Source organism: Trachemys scripta, chromosome 8 (genome assembly GCF_013100865.1).
Source record: "Trachemys scripta elegans isolate TJP31775 chromosome 8, CAS_Tse_1.0, whole genome shotgun sequence".
Classification (NCBI taxonomy): Eukaryota; Metazoa; Chordata; order Testudines; family Emydidae; genus Trachemys; species Trachemys scripta.
Window position 1 is genome coordinate 94,097,403 of NC_048305.1, and position 22,080 is coordinate 94,119,482.

General features: G+C 41.1%; 1 protein-coding gene across 4 annotated transcripts in view; it reads left to right on the plus strand.

Moving 5' to 3' along the window:
- Window positions 1–309: 309 nt before the first annotated feature.
- The window catches only part of MYSM1 (Myb like, SWIRM and MPN domains 1), a 30,929-nt gene continuing 9,158 nt past the window's right edge, over window positions 310–22,080 (plus strand). For 3 of the 4 annotated variants that reach the window (XM_034778266.1, XM_034778267.1, XM_034778268.1), the window contains exons 1-14: window positions 310–403; window positions 3,863–3,938; window positions 4,194–4,264; window positions 5,577–5,654; window positions 5,784–5,810; window positions 6,308–6,386; window positions 10,078–10,176; window positions 11,435–12,213; window positions 13,694–13,824; window positions 16,506–16,609; window positions 18,631–18,708; window positions 21,222–21,310; window positions 21,657–21,711; window positions 21,798–21,848. In XM_034778266.1, coding sequence (XP_034634157.1) covers window positions 327–403; window positions 3,863–3,938; window positions 4,194–4,264; window positions 5,577–5,654; window positions 5,784–5,810; window positions 6,308–6,386; window positions 10,078–10,176; window positions 11,435–12,213; window positions 13,694–13,824; window positions 16,506–16,609; window positions 18,631–18,708; window positions 21,222–21,310; window positions 21,657–21,711; window positions 21,798–21,848 — 1,794 coding nt within the window. In that variant the 5' untranslated portion in view covers window positions 310–326. Of the gene's footprint in view, window positions 404–3,862; window positions 3,939–4,193; window positions 4,265–5,576; window positions 5,655–5,783; window positions 5,811–6,307; window positions 6,387–10,077; window positions 10,177–11,434; window positions 12,214–13,693; window positions 13,825–16,505; window positions 16,610–18,630; window positions 18,709–21,221; window positions 21,311–21,656; window positions 21,712–21,797; window positions 21,849–22,080 lie in introns of those variants that run through there. The other variant, XM_034778269.1, reaches the window with a different exon arrangement.

The following is a 22,080-nucleotide window of genomic DNA, read 5'->3' on the forward strand; positions in this document are numbered from 1 at the left end:
TCCCCTTGGGTATTTGCCCCCCTCCCCTGGGTATTTGCCCCTCTCTTCCCCTTCCTTAGGGAGTCGCTCCTCTTTCTCCCCGTGTTTGCCCCTCCACCCCCGCTCCGCTCCTCTGGCAGAGGCAGATACTGACTGATGAAGCGAAGAGGGTAGAAATAGATTCATAGAAGCAGCAGCGTGAACGTCGGGCGCGGCTTCAAACGTTGCCCTGCGCATGCTCACAGTTTTGCGCCTGCTCAGTTGCATGGGGGGCGGGTCTGCGGGAGGGGGTGTGGTCCTGAGGCCCCGCCTCTCTCGCGCGATCAGACGGCGACCGGGGCGGAATCATGGCGGCTGCGGAGGAGGCGGATGTGGACGTCGAAGGGGATGCGGCAGCAGCCGCGGCCGGCGGGGCGCTGCGGGGGTGAGCGAGCGAGCGAGCGAGCGGGCGGGGGAGACTCCGCCCCCGGGAGAGCTCAGCTCTCCTCCCCCTGAGACGCCGCTCACCCGCGGGGAGACTCCCCCCGCCCCCTGGCCCCTGTGGGGAGATCGGGGCTCGCTTCTCTTCAGCCCCCTCGCAGCGTGGCCCCGCGGCGGGGAGCCTGGCGCGGCTGCAGGCCGCGGGCGCCCCTCGTGCGGAGGCGGCCTGGCTGGACAGCGCACGGGCGAGGGGATGTCGGGGTGGGAACCGGCCTTTCCCCCGGGGCGGCAGGGCCAGGGCATCCTCCCATGGCACAGCCCGTCAGACGGGGGGGGGCGCGGGAGCGGCCAGGGTGTCGCCCCCCCCCCTCCACCGGCCCTGCGCTTCGGTGGGTCAGGGACCCCGGTGGAGAGCGCTTGGGGCAGAAGGTGCCATAGAAACGCCATTGGCTGCCCCAGGCGTGTGAAAAGCCAGAGTCTGGCCTCAAACACCATGAGATTGGTGTGAAAGAAACGATTTTGAAAAAGAACAATAAATTCTGGGCCAGTTTTGTTTACCGCCTGGTTTCTGAGTCTTCAGGGGGCCACTGGGGTCGTGTTTTTTGAGCCTTGGGTGCAACCATAAGGGTTAGAAACTTCCCTTCTGGTTTCAAATGGAAACAGAGATTCTGAGCGAAGGACTTGAATCCAGAAGCTGGAGCTTTATGAAAAATATGGCAAGACGTGAGAGTTGGCAAAACTGAATATGACCTGCCCATGTGTAGCTCTACTTCACTTGTCTCACCTTTCCTGTTTCAGACTTCTTAATTTTTCTCTTGCTCATATTAATAATCAGCTTCTGCATCTATACTGAACTCTCCAGAGCAACTTTGGGATGAAGAGTATGTCCACACTACGGAGACTACACCTGCATAGCTATTGAGGCATAGTCCTGTAGTATAAAGACAGCCTTTGCTATCACAAGTTTTTCGGTCTGCATAGAACACCACCTCCCTGATCAAAGTTAGCTATATCAATAGAAGCCCTCCTCTGTCAACATGGTGCATCTCCATTGGGGTTTTGTTGGCATAGATACCTCAGTCGGGTGTGTTTTTTCACACCTCTGGCTGACATACGTATGCCAGTATAACTTTTCAGTGTAGGCCAAGCCATAGTGTGTGTGACAGGTGCTTTATAAAATAAAACCCTTTTGCAGAAGGAGCCCATGTGGGATGTGTGTAATGTGGGGTGTTTATTGCATGCATTGCCCATCTTCATGGTTCTCAAATTTTCTGATGCCTAAAATCACATTTTTTGTATATTTCTGAAAATGGTGTTCTGGGTCAAATGTATTTTATGCAGGAAGATAATTTTTTTTTTTTTTTTTTTTTTAGTATGTACCAAGGGGGCCTATAATTAGAGCTTTCTCCACTCTACGAAACTGATATATTGTCTCCAGTGGGATACCTGGAACTGGTGGGAGAAAAGAGTTTAGTCTTGTTTATCGGTTAAACTGTTTTCAGCACCATCTCAGGGGGGCACATGGCTAATAACTGTTTTCAGGGAAGGATGAGTTTCCTAGTAATTGGATGAAGTTGGACTAAGGAAATCTTATGCTGATTATCAGGGAATGTTTTCCAACAATAAAATGTCAGTTTGTATGGTAATTTCCCCAGGACGATAGTAATTGCCTCACTTAGGTCGGGTCTAGATGACAAACTTATATCAGTATAACTATGTCGCTCAGGATGTGAAAAATCCACACCTCTGAGTGACGCAGTTATACTGACCTAACCCCTGGTGTAGACAGGACTATGCTGACAGGAGAGTTTCTCCTGTCAACATAGCTACCGCCTCTCGAGGAGGTGAAATACCCCAACAGGAGAAACATAATAGCATTCTCAAAAATATGCTACATCGGTGCAGCTACAGCGCTGCCGCTTTTTATTTGTAGACTTGCCCTGAAAATGACCAGATTAGACTGGACAAAGCAATGACCGATATAACAATCCTGCAGTGACAGGATGTTGGGGTAAATGAGCTAATAGTTTTTCTCCATCTCTTTCAATGATTCTGTGAAGTTTAAAAAACTCTTTACTCGTTGTTACTTTTTATGGTCACAAAGGAAGTCCAGGCACTTTAGCATTTTGCTTTCCCTTTATTGAAAGGATTTGCCTGTGCAGTTGGACCCCACAGTCCTCAGTCTCTTTCTCCTTTTGTAATCTCAGTGCAATTTTTTATGCTTAGCGGAAGGTGACGATACTTTACTCTCATCATCAACCTCAAATGATGGCTTCTAAGTGAATCAAATGCTGATGTGTTTATTCTTCACACAGCAGCAGCATCTTAAACTCAGAATACTTTCAGAATATTTGTCCCTTTCTGAAGGGGAATATAAAAGATTTTAAGAATACATAATATTTTCCAAAACTGTTCTCATAGGAATTGTCCATTTTCCTCTCAATTACAGTAATTTCTTACTTAATGCAGCTAAACAAAAAAAAAAAACTTAGTAGTCTAAAGTGTTCCCTCAGCTTCCATTAGCTTACTTAGCATATACAATATATGCAATATACTAAAGTGAGAGCTTCTATAACAATAGGACTTGTTTCTGGGTTTCTTAAAGTATTAATGCCATGAGGTATCACATCGTACAGCTGTGCCCTAAATACTAGTACATGTGAAGGTTATCAGCAGGAGCACCGCCAGCTTTTCTGCTGCCCGAGGCGGCGGAAGGTCCCGCCCCGAAATGCCTCCCCCCACAGAGGTGGCGGAAGGTCCCGCCGCCGAAATACTGCCGCAGTCGCCGCCCCCCAAATTGTAGCATCCTAGGCGACTGCCTAGGTCACCTAATTGGTTGCGCCGGCCCTGGTTACCAGTTTTATTAAAGACTGATATTTGATTATCCTTAAGAATTACATTTTTCTAAAATAGTAGCTTTCCTACAGGGATCTTGGACCTTTCCCAAGGGGGTTGTTTCTATTTTACACCTGGGGAAATTGAGGGACAGAGGTTAAATGAGGATCAAGCAAGAAGGCAGTGACAGCTGAAAATAAAACTTCTGTCTTCTAACAACTACAAGACTCTGGTGCCTGTGTTATGTATTTATACTTCACAGCTTTGCTCCCACTTTCTTTTCAGTCTCTTTTGGAAGAAAATTTTTAACTTTTCAGTAAAACAGAAATTGATTTTGCTGATACTTTATGCATGATTCTACAACACGAAGAGAGAGATACTACTGTTAGTAAGAGCCCTAACAGTTTGAAAAATATTAAAGAAAAGGTTAGGTCCCTTTCTGTGAGGGGTTCATTTACACTTTGCTCAATGGAAATGTTATGAATACAAGTAACACTATAAAAGTCCCAATTTTTATGTCAATTCTGACAAGGTTACCTGTTTTCTTTTCAAGTGTTTGCATTATTGATGATATGAGCTTTCAGATCTTTTTTTTCCTTCTTTAAAATGATTGAAAATTTTATTACAGAGACTATGAAAATATAGCTTCTGGCTTATTGCAAGATCACTACCTTGATTCATCTTGGAGAACGGATAACGGCCTTGTAAGTAATTTATAGGCAATAAAGACTTTTTGGTTGGTTTGTGTGTTTTAAATGAATGGTACATCTTTCACAGAGATTTTCAAAACTTTGTATTTATTCCCCAGCCACTTGAGAACATAAATTAATGTTTTTATCTTTAAAAAAAAAAACCAACAACAAAAAAAAAACACCCCTGTGATTGGCTTTGCTTTAGAGGAAGTGTTAGATATTTGTGTGTCAAAGAAAATAATTGAAAAATGTGTCTGTCATTTCCAGCCATGGACACTGGATAGCAACATTAGTGAAGAGAACAGGGCCGTCATTGAGAAAATGTTGTTGGAAGAAGAGTATCCTTTTATCAAATTGCTTATATGTCTGTTCCTTTCCTAGGGCAATATAAAATCCTCTGTTCTAGTAGGAAGCAGATATATAGTGGATTCTTTTAAAAGAGATTAGTGTTTACTGAACTTGAAGCACTGTGCTCCAGTAGTTAGAGCATGGAAGTATGAGATAATACACCTGAATTCAGTACCCTGCTCAGCCACTCTGCAACCCTCAGCTTCCTCAGGCTTTGGCGAGTCTCATATGGTATGTCTACACTGCCATAAAACACCTGCTACACCAAGTTTCAGAGCCTGGGTCAATTGACTTGGGCTCATGGAGCTCAGGTTGTAGAGATAAAAATAGCAGTGGATGGTTCTACTCGGGCTGGAGCCTAGACTCTGAGACCCTCCCTCCTTATGGGTTTCGGAACCCAGGTTCCAGCCCGGGTGGGAATCTTCTACACTGCTATTTTTAGCCCCTCAGCCCTAGTTCCACAAGCCTGAGTCAATTGATTGGGTTCTGAGAGTTGGTGCCACGGGTTTTTCTTTGCAGCATAGATGTACCCTTAACCTTTTTGTGCCTGTTTCCCATCTTTAAAATGAGTTTAGTAGTAATACCACAGATGGCTGTTGTGACGATTATTAATGCATATAAAGCACATTTCATTTCTCAGATGACAGAGTTTATATAACTGCAAAGTATTTTATTTCAAGGGAATTTTCATATACACATCCATAAAGTTCATATATGCATCCCTAACTTCATGATTCTCCTGGTTTTTTTTCCACTTAACATTCACTCATATCTTTGGTGGTAAAAAAAAATCCATTCATTGCAAGAACTCTTTTAATGCCACTTCTGAGAAACACTTCATGCTTCTTGACAATATGAGAGCTCCTAATATTGCTGAGATACTTAATCTCAGTTAGCTGGCTAGGTGACCATATTAACAAATGTGAGTTACCTCTGTTTTCCTGTCCTTTTTTCTTTGAAATAAAGTACTTTACAGAGGAACAACAAAGTGTCAGTACAGAATATTTTTACCAAGGGAATAAATTATTCAGACTTGAATTGCAAAAAGGCTGTAGTGTTTGATATTGATGAGAAGAAAATGTCCTACTACTGTGTCAAAGTCATAAGGGAAAACAGGCTGTGGAGGAAGCAGAATGGCTAGTTTATTAGAAATAATGCAAGTATTTGGTTTACAAAGTCAAACAGTCACTTCCTCCTTTGTTTAACGCAATAGTATTTTAAACCAGTGGCAATTTTATCAGAATTTTTGCATGCATATAGTTCTGTTCTTTGTATCCAAAAATTCCTTAGTAAAGGTTGCAGGTATTACTTATCTAATAAATCACTTCCAGAAAAAATATGGCTTGATCAAAAGGAAGGTGACAAAAAGTCTGTGAAAAGGTAAAATTGCTGTTGAGGGGAAAAGAAATGATGGAATAGTAGAAATTTGGGGCAGGAATGAGACTTTCTTTGAAATGTATATATTTGCTAAGATCAGCAGTCACCATTTTTTTTGTTTTTGTTTTACAGTCCACATAAGAAAACAGGAAAAGTCATGTATGTACTTTTTGAATAATTGAGTTGTATTTTTAAGTGCTCTTTAACTTAACATAAATGAAAAAGAACACTAACATAAAAAGTCAGTTGTACCTCCCCTTTAACCTTTAGTCTTGTTTCTTTGGTTGTGTAAGATTGTTAAAGGGACATTGCCTTTTGACTGTTAAATGGCCTGTATTAAATTAACTTGATTTCTGAAGGATATGTCCACATCACAAAAAAGAACAATTACAATTGGCTTTCTACTGCTTGCAGTTTCCTTGTTGCCTGTCCCCCCCAGACACAACCCTCTGCAAAATAAGTTGTGCTGCTTTGAATTAACTTCTGTAATACAAAAGCCTTCCAGAATTAGTTCTCTCATCAAAAGTATAAAAGTTTAAAACAAATCCCCTAAGTTTCCGTTAAAGAAGTATAATAATCCACGTTTCAGAAATTGTTGTAATCTTTTGGAGATGTGCATTCATGAAAAAGGCACTTGTATTTTCTTATTCTTTTAGGGTTCGCTCACCTACAAAATCAGCAAGCGGCTCAGTAAAGTGGACAATAGAAGAAAAAGAGCTATTTGAACAAGGACTGGTAAATATTGTATTTTTCAGTGTTCAATTTTCTGTAAACAAAACAAAAAAAAGAGCTCATTTTAAAAAATAAATGCAATATTAACCTTTTTTCATAAAAAAAAGAATGGAGTTCTCATTGCAAAATAAAAATAACTGCAGTGCACTAAGTTGCTAATTTTTCATTTTTAACTTGTTAAAAATAATTTCCAATTGTTAACAATGGGATGGTAAATCAGGCACACTTAGGCCCTGGTCACACAGTCACATCTGTGTTTGTGAATCTCCATCGAAGTCAGCATAGCTTGGTTTGTTCACAAGGGTCTGCCTGCCCAGATCCAGTTGCAGGATTTGGGCCTTAGACTGTCCCACGGTCTACTGATTTGTCTATTGCAGTGTTACAATAGCAGTGCTGTAGTTTACAAAGGAAGTGTCAAACATGAAGGGGTGTCTTGAAATCTAGTAAACTGAAAAAAACATTTTTCCCCAGACACTAATGTACGCACTTTGGGGCTTTTTTTATATGTTGGTGTAGAGTACAGCACAGTGGGACCCCAGCCTGGCTGTTGCCTCTAGACATTACTGTAACTTATGTAATAAATACACCAGTTTCTGAATCGTCCTGCTAACTTTTGTGACTTCCAGTCAGATTTTCTAAAAATATTTTTCTCTTACCTATTGCTCTGCGAAAAAACGACAATAAACAGACACAGGTCCCTGACAATGCAAGGAGATCCAGGTGGGTGAATCCCTGGACCTTCCCAGTCTCATTGATTTTTAGCAAGGCTTTGCTAGTTCTTTGCTTGAAAACAGAAGGCTTTGCTGTTCTTTGGATGATATATCTAATCTGACACGTAAAACACAGCAGAATTAGTCTTAATTACTACTTGGATGGATGATTGCAAGTTGTGTTCTTGTAGTGTCATTGCAATGATTACGTCTAATGATTTTTGTAAGCATGCTTTTCTTTTTAAAGCTTGTATATATATAATATTATAGAAGGTGCACTAACAGCAGCTAAAGTAAAGGCTGCTGTAGTATTTCTATTCTAATTCCATGTTTGAGTTGTTCATAACTTCAGCAAATGTCGGCCTGGCAGGTCAAAGTTTTTCAGCCCTGGTTTCTTCAAAAGATTAATATTGTCTTGAAAGTTTGAGCAAAAATATTTAATCCATTTTTTAATTATGAAGACAACGTAAAAAATACATTTTCGCCATTAAAAAATTTCTAACTCTTGTAACTTTATTTTCGACGTCTCTTGAACTGAAATAGCCGGGTATAGAAAGTTGTATTTTGTCAAGCAAATAGCCCTTTGCCAGTAGTGCCTTTGAATGTTGTAGTGGACATTGCTTTTTAATGGGCCTACTTTGACTTTGAAAATCATATTGCTATAGAATATTGAAAGTAATACTGCTTAAACAGTATTTAAAAGGATGTAAAGTATTGTGCCTCCCTACATGGTAACTTTAGACCCCAGACCTGCAAAGGTACATTGGTCCTCTGGCAGAGAGCTTCTTGAATGATTGGGGCCCTGTGTTCCCTGTAAGCTGTGCGGTTGGGCAGCTGCCCAGGAGAGATTCAGATGCCACGCAGTTGATTAGCAGAGCCAGGCAGATCCAGCTGGCAGCATGTGTTCAGGTGTCCCTCTCACCCCCCCCTCCCACTGTTTTTCAGCATGTTGCTCCTGTAACTGCTCCTGGGACCCTCCTGCTGGCTGTGCAGAGCAGTAGGAAGGAGGGTGCTAATGTCAGGGTATCTCCCTCTCCCAGCCCCTCTACCCCATCTCCACAGAGCAGGGGAGAGGGGACAGGGCTCAGGACTCACAGCAGCTCTGAGGTCTGAGCAAGTCTTTGGGTGAGTGAGTGCCTTAAAGAGACAGCGCACGGTTTCTCAGAGACTTCCCCAGCAGCCAGCTCACTCACACTTTCTCTCCTCCTGTCCCCCCGGCCCATGTACCCCATCTCTGCAGAGCGGGGGAGAGGGGAACATGGTTCAGGAGGAGGAGAGCTTTCAGTGAGTGCCTTAAAGAGACAGCAGATGGGCATCTCTCAGAAACTTCCCGAGCAGTCAGCACACACAGTCTGTGTCACACACCTCCCAACGCTGTTGTTGTTATTACTTCTTGGTACTTCCTGCAATGCGCATATATTCTCTGTAATTATATTCTTTCAAAGTGTGTTGTTTTAGTTTTTTGACTGGTCTATGCATTTCATAATTTTTATTTCTCTCTTACACTTAAATTTAATTCTTTGAGTAGTGAGTTCTAAAATGCCTGTCTTGTCCTGGCTGGAGTAATTATCCCTATTGGTAACTTTTAAAAAATATATATTATATCTAGGTATTTTGTTTCTACTGGTGGCACACATCCGCACATTACTTTGGTGCACATAACAAAATTTATTCTGCACATGGGTGGAAAAAATTAGAGGGAACATTGTTGAGGACATAGCTTCATAGTAAACATTCACGTTTAAGGTGAACCAATGCAAACTTCCTGATTAGATTCACTCATCTGATGATATAACACCCTCAGTCTAGCACAGATACATGTGTGTCAATTTGCATTTAGACACTCTGGAAGAATTTGGCCTGGGTGGAATTTGGCCTCCAATGTATCTATCTATTACAAGTGGTAATGGGTGTAAAGAAAAGAACCGAGTTTGACTTTTAGAACCCAGAGTAAGCATGTAGGACTGGCAGTTAGGAAAAATAATCTTTTCACTTTAAAATGAGCACATTTGATATGGGCCCTCAATAAATTTTGATTTCCTCCAATGAAACTTTTAATCACTTTCAATTAGAACCATATTTTAAAGTTTAAAAAAAATCTTAATCTTGAGGTTGCGTTATCATTGTCTTTTGTGCATAATTAAAGACCCCAATCCTGTAGAACCTCAACATATATTGTTAATACTGTGAGTAGTTCCATTGACTTTGGTGGGACTCTCAGTGCATAAAATTAAGCATGTTTATAAATCTTTGCGAGATCAGGGTCTGAATCTGGACTTTTATTCATTCAGAGTACTTGGAGTGAAGGTGCACATATATGAACTGTTGGGTTTTTACTTTTTATATACGGTATAGTTAAGAAATGGCATGAGGTGGGTATGTACAACTATGGACCTGTTTGGAAAGAGCAGGACCAGAGTTCTAAGAGACTTATTTAAATTTAGAAGTGCTTTAATTTAATGAGACTTCTATAATTCAGTATTTAACTCTTAAAAGGGAAGAGGTCAGTCCATTTTGTAGCAACATACTATATGCTGTGAGCTCCTCTCTGAGTAAACTTTTAATTTAAGCAACTTAGATGCAGATTTAGATTGTGGTTCAGACTTTGAGTAAGTTGCGCTCCTTTGTGTGCAAGAGTGGAATGCAGAGTGCTACAGTATTACACAACTGCATGATCCAGTCCTGCAAACACTTAATTACCTTCAATGGGACTCCTCAAGGTAATAACCAGTATGTTTTTTTAGTGCTTTGAGGATCAGGCCATTGATGAGTCTCCGAATAAAGGGGCAGTGAATTCATAATACTTGGTGCTTAAACATAATTTCTGGCTGTCCAGTGTCTAGGTAATAGGACTTTTTGCAATGATTGAGTAGTATTTTTTATTTCTAATAAATAATTGCTTCTGTAAAAGTTTCTCCTTGCATAAAGAATGATACTTAGATGTAGAAAAGATTCATTGATTTTAATTTATTTTGTCACACTAGGCTAAATTTGGCCGAAGATGGACAAAAATTGCCAAGTTGGTTGGAAGTCGCACTGTTCTACAAGTAAAGAGTTATGCCAGGCAGTACTTTAAGAACAAGGTAAACATGAAATGCCATTTTCTGTTAGAAAAAAGGCAGTAGGGCGCAAGTATGCTCCTCTCATATATTTTGAATGCAAACATGCATTTATGGGACATTATTGTTGAAATATTGCTTATCTGCTGATCTTTAAATCTGAAATTTGACCTGGTTTGGAATTATTCTAATCTTGTTGGGAATTTTAAATCCTCTAACAAGCAATAAACAATATGGTGTGTTTATAGGACACCCACATACTTGGGATACATTACTAGATTGAAAACAGATTGGCCTCTGACTACTCAGAAGTTGCAACTGTCCAATATAATGTCATTTCCCACTGGCAGCTGAACTCTTCTGGGACCTTTTTTAAAAGACAATTATGTATACTTTAGCTACTAATAAATACATACATTATAATATCCTCTGGACTGGGTTTATTTTAAATATCAAGTGTCACGCACATCCATAATGCTGCATAAGTTCCTTAAAGTCTGCATTTTTTTCAATGTTTTACTTTTTAAAACAAAAATCAGTAAGAAAAACCTGAAGATGATTTCCTTAATGCAGGTGTTGACAACCTTTCAGAAGTGGTGTGCCGAGTCTTCATTTATTCACTCTAATTTAAAGTTTCACGTGCCAGTAATACATTTTAACATTTTTAGAAGGTCTCTTTCTATAAGTCTATAATATATAACTAAACTATTGTTATATGTAAAGTAAATAAGGCTTTTTAAATGTTTAAGAAGCTTCATTTAAAATTAAGTGAAAATGCCCCCGGACCGGTGGCCAGGACCCGGGCGGTGTGAGTGCCACTGAAAATCAGCTCGCGTGCTGCCTTTGGCACACGTGCCATAGGTTGCCTACCCCTGCCTTAATGTATAGTTTCTTCTTACAAGTAAAATGAGCTGAGAGAATATAAATTAGCTGATGAATGTCAACTCTAATGCTAGATATCCACAAGTCTGGAAGCTTTGCCAGCCAGTGTTTTCTTAATCCCTTTTATATATATAGTATATTAAACTTTTATTTTATACTTATATAAAAGTATAAAATAATGAAATATAGGACTGCCCTTTGAAGGAGAACATAATGAAAGCTGAACATTGGACCCAATTTAAAAAAGGCAAGCTTTGTAAATTAATACATAAAACTTAATGATCCCTCTAGTCTGAACCAAATTGATTATACCATTGATTTTAATAGTGTTCTTTTTCATTTAAACTTCATTATTGGGGAATGCTTAATTTTTCTTATAATCCATTTATACTTTCTTAAGGCAAAAACTGATGACTCTGAAAAAGAGGAACAAAGTCAGTACAGCAGCAATAGTCTTCCTGTTGCGGATGAAGGAGAGAAGGTAGCGGCCTGGGCACCTGCAAACCTGAGGGGCCGTGCAGACCCCAACCTGAACGCAGTGAAAATTGAAAAGTTATCTGATGATGAAGAAGTAGACATCACGGATGAAATGGATGAGCTGTTTTCTCATGCACCCCCACTGGAACCTGGCAAATCTAAATTAACTGATATTCCGAAGAGTCCAATTCAAGAAACCAGAGGAAGAGAACACACTTTTTGGTCTGCCGGCTACAATTCTGCAATTCCCCAATTTGCAGAAGACAACTTTCAAAAGGCTGAGCAAGGCAAGGTAGAAGCCCTGGAGTTTCCAGACATTGCAGCCACCCGCTCTGAGAAACAGAGCGTGAATGGCGATGAATCTGTGAAATCAGTTTATCTGCAATTTAATGAATTTACAGAGAAAAGTGAGTCAGACAAAAAAGGGACTTTTGATGACACCAAGCAATTCGTTGATCAAGAACATAATGAAGAGCAGAAGGACTTCGTTAATAATGAAATGCTTTTCCATCCGTCTTGCCAATTGGATGAAGAAAATCAAGAAGAAGAAGAGGAGCTTAAACCACCTGATCAAGAAGTGGAAATGGATAGAAATGTCATTCTGGGAGAAGAAAAGCAAGCTATTCCAGAATTTTTTGAGGGACGTCAGGCCAAAACACCAGAGCGCTATCTGAAAATTAGAAATTACATTTTGGATCAGTGGTAAGATCAGTTGATTTCACTTTGTGATTTCATTCATTTCAACAGCTGATGTGCTGTTTTGGTGCAGTTAGAACAGACATGGAATTAATGGCCTAGCTCAGAATGCTGCCAAACTTCTGATATTTTAGCTGTTTTCACAAGATTGAAAAGTAACAGCATTGGCTACGGGGTGGGATATCCCTCCCCTCTTCGCTTTTTTCTTAAATATAAAGGAGCATTTTACATTTCAACAGTTAAATTCTAGAATTTATTCTAGAATTATTATTCTAGTTTTGTCAATTTAGTGTATTCCACCAAACAGGGAAGAGAAAATAGAGTAATACTGGTTAGTGCAATATGTTTAATTTTTATCACACAGTAATGGTATGTAGATGGGATGCATATTACAATATATTCATGGGTCTGGTATATGTGTTCTATATTCTGGGTCCTGTCCTTCACACCTTACATAAAATTCCCACTCAAGTTGTTCTCTAGTGATGTCTGTAGTATGTGTCCATTCTTCAGTCTGGGACAGGTAGGAGACTGAAAGACTGAATTTATAGAAAGTCAGTTATTAAGAGTGGCTATGTTAGAGCAAAAAGTGGTAAAACCATTTTTTAAATGGGCCCTTCTCAACAGGGAGCCGTATTCAGAGACTTGAATATTGTACAGTTCATTTCCATGGAGCCATTTTAAGGAACCCATGTTTTTACTGTGACAGGCTAATTCGCCATGCAATTTGTTCTCCTGTAGCTTTGTTTTCTGAGTTTAACTATATTCACTTTAAAAATGTTACAGTATTCTCTCAGCTCTAGGTTAATTGCCTTATAAATTGATAAACTATTCACTAGTTCTGGAGTAGTTGTAAGTTCCCATATTTCTAGGGAAATTTTGACAGACTTCAAAGCAGTAAATGTGCATGAAGGATAAAAAAACAGGATTATCACACAGTAACATACAAGTTGTTTATGCAATTACTTAAAATAATTGTTTAATACAATAGAACATGTGATACAGAATGGGAACAAGTATTTTATTTTAACAAGGTCATTTAATTTCAATAACTTGTTGCGCCCTGGCACCATTCATTTCCAGGGCCTATATTTTATGCTGTGTATGGATATCTTTTTCTCTATGCATGTATTTGAATAAATCTGCACAGTCTCAAATGCCATCATAAATTAGCACTTTTCTCTGAAGCTTGGATATCTGTATGGATACTCTGACTATTCCTTATGTTGTTTTGCATAGAGTGTACTTTAGAAAACAGCCACTCAGTACAATCCTACTTCATGAGTAGCTTTTTGGGGGTGAATATAAGCTTGTTTATCACTAGCATTCTAGGTCTGAGTGTGACACAAGTTAAATAGAATCTCCCAATAATTCCTGTAGAAAAAATACAAGGAAATCCAAATGGCTTCACAGAACAGTTAAACTAGTCTTAATTTTTACTGATCCATTTTATTTTCGTTTGAAAATGTCCTATGATTTATTTTAGGGAGCGATGTAAACCTAAATACCTGAATAAGACTTCAGTACGGCCAGGCCTTAAGAACTGTGGTGATGTTAACTGTATTGGACGGATACACACGTACCTGGAGTTAATAGGAGCAATTAACTTTGGCTGTGGTAAAAAGAACATTTTAATCTGCATCCATTCAAATTGTAACCACAATGTTAATAGTATCTGTAATTGGTCAGAAACCATTTTGATAAGTTGTGTACATTATATGAGGTATAAAAATCAAGGTAGAGAGAAATCTGTATTTTCAAAAGAATTTTTTGAGTTAAATTCATTCCTGAGTACCTTCTGCATTCAGTCCAATCAAAATTATCCATGTGGGTAATCTTCATTCCATCTCCCTTTTTCTCTGAAGTGTCCAGTCACCCTTATTTCATGTAAGCTCTTTGGGGCAGGTACCTCGCCTAATGGTGTCCTGATCTGTTTGACCTCCCACCCCTTGTCATCATATAAATCCTAACGGACTACTTGTATGAATAGGTATTAGTAGGTATAAAGGTTGCAGAATATGGCTCTAAGATTATAGACCTTCTGAAAGAAAATAAGTTGTGCTTTTGTTTTGCTTTTAAATTTTCAAAATACTTGGTGTCTTCAAGTATGGATTCTGATTATTGACTGCACTTTCTCATAAGATGGGAGAAGCATAACTTATTGAAAATTAGCAGTTTAACCTGTTTCTTTAGCTAATCTGGTATATAGTTTGAAGGAACCACAGCTGTCTTGTGAGTGAACGTACATAATTCTCACAGCCCCTCCTCATGTCCTACAGTCTGTACTATGCAATGTTCCCTCTCACTCTGTTGGTTGATGGCAGAGCAAAGATTGACAGTCAGCCTGGGCCAGGACAGCCTCTTTGTGGATAACTTGAGTTCTTTGCCTCCACTCCTGGGTAAACATGGGATCTCCTTGTTGTAGCAAAGCCTCCAGGATTGGACTAGCAAAAACATCTTGAATTTGACTAATTGGAGATTCCTAGAACTGTGGGTTTCTAAGCAAGGTTTGCCTCAGACTATGTCTGGGGCCCCACTTCCAAGAAGACCTCTTAACCTGGCAAGAGGCTTCAGACATTTACCCAAATACGAGTGACGTGTACTTTGGACAAATGGATGCTACGGGCAGTTCTACAGGGTTATGCCATCAAACTTAGCAGTTCCCCAGAGATAAGTTCTTAGTATTTCCCAGATCAAACAACTTAACCAAACACCAAAAACTAAAAGCCATCTTGGCATTAGGGCGGTACAGCTGGTATCAACAAGACAGATTTTGTGGGGTGTACTTGTTATTTTTAGTGACCCTAAAGAAAAATGGGGACACGAGCCATCTTAGATCTCAAATCCTTCAGCAAATCCACCAGGTCTCTGAAGTTCTGATTGAAAACACTAAAGTCTATCATTACGACTCTTATCACCCCGGTATTTAATGACTTCAGTAAATCTCAAGGAGGCTTACCTTCATGTGATAATCAAGGAGAGTCACTGAAAATTTCTGCCCTTCTGTTATAATGGGAAGCATTTTCAGTACAGGGCTCCCCCATTTGTACTAGTGTCTGCCCCACAAGTCTTCACAAAGATCCTGGTGGTCTTGCGTTCTAAGAGAAAGGGGGTACATGTTTATCCCTACTTAGGACCTGAAAAGGAGACTCTCAGATCACCCTTCAGCATCTAAAGGAGATGGTAACCTGCATCCGGGATAATGGGTTTCTGGTGAACATGCAGAAGATTCTTTTCTAGCCATCTCAGTGACTTTTGCTTTTAGGAGTGATCAGAGACACCATTTCCGAGGAGAGACAACAGAAGACCCTCTCTTTAATTCACTAAGTGTCATCTGGTCATCAGACATCCCTAGAAGTCCTTCAAAAAGAAGAACAGGAGTAACCTAGAAGTCCTTGATACAACTCCTCAGTATGCTCGTTTCATATGTAAATACTCTACTACAGAACAGATTTCATCTAAGGATGCTTAGATATATTTTTCTTATCATAGGAAGAAATTGCACCCAATCAAGAACAGAGAATCACTGTTCCAAAGTGAATCACTTCATACTTCAAGTGGTGGACTGAATCACCTTTAAGATTCCAACAGTGTGTCCAGTATCAAAACTGGTGAAATTCACGATCACCATCACTGGAACGAAATCTTCCTCCATCCACAAGGAAATGATGCATCTGTTGACTTTGTTAGAGCATCATCTCTCCCCCTAAGCTAGCCACATAACGGCTCAGCAGGAAGGACCTGGAGCTTGAATCCTTCTCTATTTCAGGAAGTGTAGAAAAAGTTTGGGGTTCCAATCACAGATCTCTTTGCCTCAAGGGAAGGAATCAATGTTCTGTCTCAAAGGTGGCCATAATGCTTAGTTTACGGCTTTCTTCACGTACCTCTACTGGCAAGGATGAGAAAAAAGTTCCTAAAGGAACCGGCCACCATCCTCTTGATTGACTCATATTGGCCCCACAGCTAGTAATTTTCAGCTTTGGCAGCCATCATTCTGGGATTCTCCACAGGTGTTGATCTTGGCCCTTAGCTGTGTGTGAAACTTTGTTCTGCCTCCAACCTTCGGGGAGGGAGAATGTCCCACCGTACAGTCTGCTGGACATGGAGGGAAAGAAAATTCACAGATAAGAACGAAGTTTTCCTTTCCTAAAGTTGGTATGCTACTGAGTGAGGACCAGATGACTATACTATTGCCTGATCATAGAGTAATACCTCCTACTTGACATTTGTATTAAATATGGATTTTTTTATTTACCAGGATTAGTGAACAATAATGTGTGTGCTTTGCATTCCTATAGAACAAGCTGTGTATAACAGACCACAACCAGCTGATAAAACACGATCCAAAGAAGGCAAAGACACCATAGAAGCATACCAGCTTGCTCAGCGTTTGCAGTCTATGGTAAGATGAAAATAAATAATAGGGCCTCTTCAACTTTCACTTTCGATACAGGGCATCTGTCTGAATTTCTTCTTAATCCATTCAGCTTCGATCACTTTCCTGAGTGTTCTTTGATTCAAGTGTCTGCTTTAGCACCAGTGTTACTCTTTGTCATACCTGTCCTAATTCTGGTTGATTCCAACTTGCACTTGCAACTTGCAAAGATCCTGGTGGTCTTGCATTCTAAGAGAAAGGGGGTACATGTTTATCCCTACTTAGGACCTGAAAAGGAGACTCTCAGATCACCCTTCAGCATCTAAAGGAGATTGTAACCTGCATCCGGGATAATGGGTTTCTGTTGAACATGCAGAAGATTCTTCTCTAGCCATCTCAGTGACTTTTGCTTTTAGGAGTGATCAGAGACACCATTTCCATTCCTTCCACTCCAACTTGCTAAGTCTTATCTGTCTGGAGCTAGAAAACCCAGCATAATTTGCATCTGTGAGAAAGCATTGGAGTGTTCTGGCAGCATGTAGTGAGGCTGCCTACATTTTAATGTGTACATTTACCAAGTTTTTGGAGTGACTTATTTAGAGCTTAGCATTTATAACCAAGCATATATGGGACGTTATAAATAATGTATTGCTTCATTAAAAGAATAAGATTTGCAGGATAATTATGTAACAAGTGTATGTCATAGCACATTTTTATTTTGCTGTAAAGATATCTTATGTATTTAAATCTATTGGTGCAAGAAAACTAAATCAACCCCACAAAGGAAGTGACAGAAAAGAAAATCCATCTATGAAATAAAAAATGTTATGCAGAAAGCATGAGCCATACTCAATACTGTTTGCATCACAATTTGCAGTTGTTTACTAGTATATTTAGTCTTGGCAGTATTCGATTTAAATCGATGTCTGTAAATGTTGATTTCAGCTGACACACTGAAATTGATGAAAAAAATATCCATTAGGAACAGTTGATTCAAGTGCAGCTTCCCCCTCCTGCACCTTGTGCCTGCAGGGACTGGGTGGTGTTGGTTCTGTGGCAGCACAGATTGAGCCTTCTGCAGCCATGCTATTATGGGGGTGGGTTTTGATGACGAAGCTGCAAAGAGCTCCTTGCATGGCTGCAAGGCTGATGATGCTGGATCCCTGCAGGTGCAAGCTGCAGGGAAGGCTCAAGTCCTGCTTGGTGGACAGAGCCATTTGGCAACTGGATAATTTCCCTGTAGCTGGCAGCTCATCTTCCACCTTCCCTTGCGGTCCTGGCTGGATGTCTCTGCTCTGCCCTGCCATGACCACAGCCTTCCCCACACCATGCGCCTGCAGGGAACGGGTGTCACCCGTACTGCGGCAGCACAGGGAGCCCTCTGCAGCTGTGTTGTCACGGCCCTGCTCACTCATTCACTCACCAGTCAGGAGTGCGGGGGCTGTCCTGGCAGGAATTGTGCGGCAGCGGGATGACCTTCCCTGCAGCCAGGGGCTTGTCATTGTCCTTGGAGCCGTGGCTAACGGTCTTTGTTTCGCCAGGCCTCCCTGGCACCTAGCGCCTCAGTGTCTTGGGCCCCTCAGCCACACCAGGAGCCCCGTAGTGTCAGTGCTGACCTAACTCCAACTCTACCTCCCACCGCCCAATTTCCCACAACTGTAAAAATAAAAACTGTTAAAAATTGAAAAATTAAAATAAAAATTAATTGTTGACATTAAAGAAAAAAAGAGAGAAATCTGCCAAGCCCACGTATACTAAACCATGCTGTCTGTACTAGATGGATAGATCTATGGATTTTACTCAGGTATTTACTGTACCGCTTAAGGAAAACCTTTCCTGATTTATTTCTAGAAAGGTTTCCAACTGTTGAATATAAATGAAAGTAAAGAGTTCTCTGTTATACAGTGAGACTATTCTGGGAGTCTTAATGCTTATGAGCCACTGACCATTTGGATGTCATTTTATGGCTGATTAAATTCAGCAAAAGTCAGTGCTTTGATGTGCATGGATTGATGATGTTTAACTAGTATTTTATCTGCTTCCTACAGCGTACAAGACGACGGCGTGTGCGAGACCCCTGGGGAAACTGGTGTGATGCCAAGGATTTGGAAGGACAGACATTTGAGGTAACTCTTCTATTTTTAAACTGTTCTGGTAGATATGACTCTTGCTAACCATTTATCAGATATCATCTCATCAAAGGCATTAGAAAAAATGATTGCATAATAAGCATTAAAATTACATTTGTTCTTTTTGAAACCATGATTTGAAAATAATATTGGAGCAACTGTTAGGCAATTGTGCTAATATGGTGAATGTACTTTGAGTATGCATGTCCCAAACATGTCAAGTCATACTATAAAGCATACACTATGTCAGGGGTCAGCAACCTTTCAGAAGTGGTGTGCCGAGTCTTCACTTATTCACTTTAACTTAAGGTTTCGCAAGCCAGTAATACATTAACGTTTTTAGAGGGTCTCTCTCTATAAGTCTATATTATATAACTAAACTATTGTATGTAAAGTAAACAAGGTTTTCAAAATGTTTAAGAAGCTTAATTTAAAATTAAATTAAAATGCTGATCTTATGCCGCCAGCCCATTCAGCCCGCTGCCGACCTGGGGTTCCATTCACCTAATTCAGTAGTGGGCTGAGTGGGGCCCGCGGGACCCCGGCTGGCAAGGGGCTGGCCGGGACCCCAGACCAGGGATGCAGGTGGGAATGTGGGGTGTGTGTGCAGGAGTTCCTGTTTGGTGCTCAGGGTGGGGGTGGGGATATGGGGGGGTGCAAGAGTCAAGGCATGGGGTGTGTGGGGGGGCAGGGTATGTAGGGGGGCAGGAGTCAGAATGGGGGCTGGAAGTGTGTGAGGGGGTGCAGGGGTCAGGGCAGAGGGCTGGGTGTGTGTGAGGGGTTGAGGGGTTGGCAGAGGGCTGGGTGTGTGGGGGGGGTTCAGGGGTCAGGGCAGAGGGCTGGGTGTGTGAGGGAGTGCAGGGGTCAGGGCAGAGGGCTGGGTGTGTGTGGGGGGTTCAGGGGTCAGGGCAGAGGGCTGGGTGTGTGAGAGGGGGCTCGGGGGTCAGGGCAGAGGGCTGGGTGTGTGTGTGGGGAGGTTCGGGGGTCAGGGCAGAGGGCTAGGGTGCTCAGTTTGTGGGGGTGCTCACGCCAGGGGCCTGGAGAGGATATGCCCCGTTCCCACCCCTTTCTCCAGGGCCCCATCCACACCTTTTCTCTGCCTCCTCCCGGAGCAGCGAGCACACTGTGGCTCGGCTCGGCTCCCCCTCCGCCTCACAAGGGCAATCAGCTGATCGGCGGCAGGGAGAGGGAAGGGGAGGGGCAGGAAAGCACCACGGTGGGGGAAGAAGCGGGGGAGGGGGGAGCTTGGCTGCCGGCATGACCAAGCTTCTGCCTCCTGTCCCCACAGGAGAAATCGGTGTGCGGGGGGGGCTGAGTGGGGCCAGGACCCCGGCAGGCAGAGCGGTGATAGATTTGTAACTGACCAGTTCCCACCTTTAACTTGGGTTTTTAGCTGTAAGACAGTGGGGACCTGATAGCAGGTTCAGTGATTGGTATCATGGGGAAAAAATAGAGCATTTGTGATATACCTAGGAAGCACTATTTTAGTTGACTAGATCTAGCAGTCAGGAGACCTGGGTTTCAGTCCTGATTCTTACACTCTTTACTGTGACCTTATTAAGGCTAGCTGAGGTGGAAAGAAAATGTAGGCCTTTTAGGTTTCCAGCCCTGTACTTATTCCTCTAGGGATAGAGTATAGGAAAGTGAACAGTGCCATCCCCCTCCCCAAAATTGTCTGATATCCAACATTGTAAGATTTTTCAGAGTTTTGAAGTGTTTACAAGTTTAGATGACACTGAAGTATTTCGCAGTGCCATCAACATTCAAAGTCAGTATAGACTAAACAGACAGATGGCTACTGTGTGCCAACACTCCTAGTGTTCTAAACCTTAGAATGAGCAGAGAAACTCAACAGATAATCCTACTCTTCCTGTGTGGGGAAAAATGGTGCGACATTGACATCAAAATTGCTGAACTACTTTCTTTCAAACTCAATTTGTTTATTAGATCTCATTGAAATCTAGAGAACACATGCAGTTTAAACAAAATCCACTTTTCTGCCATTGATTTATGTATGTACAAAATGTCACTCACAAGACAGCCATGCTTCATGATTGAGGCAAGCATGGGATCTAATAACTAAAATGTTTGAATGGCTTTGGCTGCCGCATCTACCATTTTCTGCAAAGAATGACCTTTAGGTTGAGACAATGTGGAAAATTTCGGCACCAAAGAGGAACTGCTTTGATAAAGTTTTGACCAGCTGATTATAATTGAAGTTGTACTTATGCATATATTTGACAGTGAAGTCTTATGTGAGATGTGGATGCCAGTACTTGAACTCTGATTAGATCAAGCCTTGGGGATGATAGAAAGAGTCTCTTCCATCTTCCTGCAAAAACAGATCTATGTGCTAATGGCTCTGTCACTATTTTCACACTGTGTGGTGTATTCTGGCTGTTTCAGTGCATGAGTGATTCAGTGACAAAAGCCGCTAGCATGGCAGGGTGCAAATTAGTGTCCAGAATCTAAGTACCTGGCAATCATTACTGATAAAATTTGTTTTTTAGCATCTCTCGGCTGAGGAACTAGCAAGAAGGAGAGAGGAGGAGAAACTTAAACCTGCAAAACCTTCTAAAGGATCAAGACAAATAAAAAGGTTTTCTTCTTGTGTGCTGTTTGCTCTGCAATATCTCTTTTGGAAATAGATAATTGGCTTGCATAGATTCAAACCTAAATATTATGAATCATTACTATGTAGACATATGTGCTTTGCAATCTAGATTTTTAAAAAGTCTGACATCACAATTGTAAATTACAAAACGTTACCGTTTAAATTCATGGGTTTATATTGCAAAATTCCAGTAATTAGGGAGCAGTCACTGGAGCGGGGGAATGAGCAACTCCAACAAAGAAGGAGCTGTTGGGAGAAAATGTGATTTATTTAAAAACTTTTTTTTCATTGATTGTCCTTATCTTTAGAGAAATTTTCTTTCATTTTGTAGTTCCTTTGATCCCTTTCAGCTGATACCTTGCTGTTTCTTCACTGAAGAAAAACGAGTAGGTACATATTCATGAATAATCAAGAACATTCATTTATTTACTTAAAGGATGTCTCTTGTACTCATTATTGCTTGTCATTTCAGGAACCATTTCAGGTGAAAGTGGCTTCAGAAGCACTTTTAATAATGGACTTGGTAAGGATTAAGCATTGTTTTATAATGGACTGAAGTATATATTTTGGTATATCCCCATTTTCCTCAATTAGTTTCCTTCCCATTTAGAGCTAAAAGCAAGAGTCTACTACAGGAGAAATCCCAAACTACTGCATGTCCTTAAGGTTGTGTCTATATATTTTATTGTAATAATAACCATAGTTTATGCAAGCTGTCTACCAGCATGAATGGCTGTTAATGCCTCTTCTTGTTC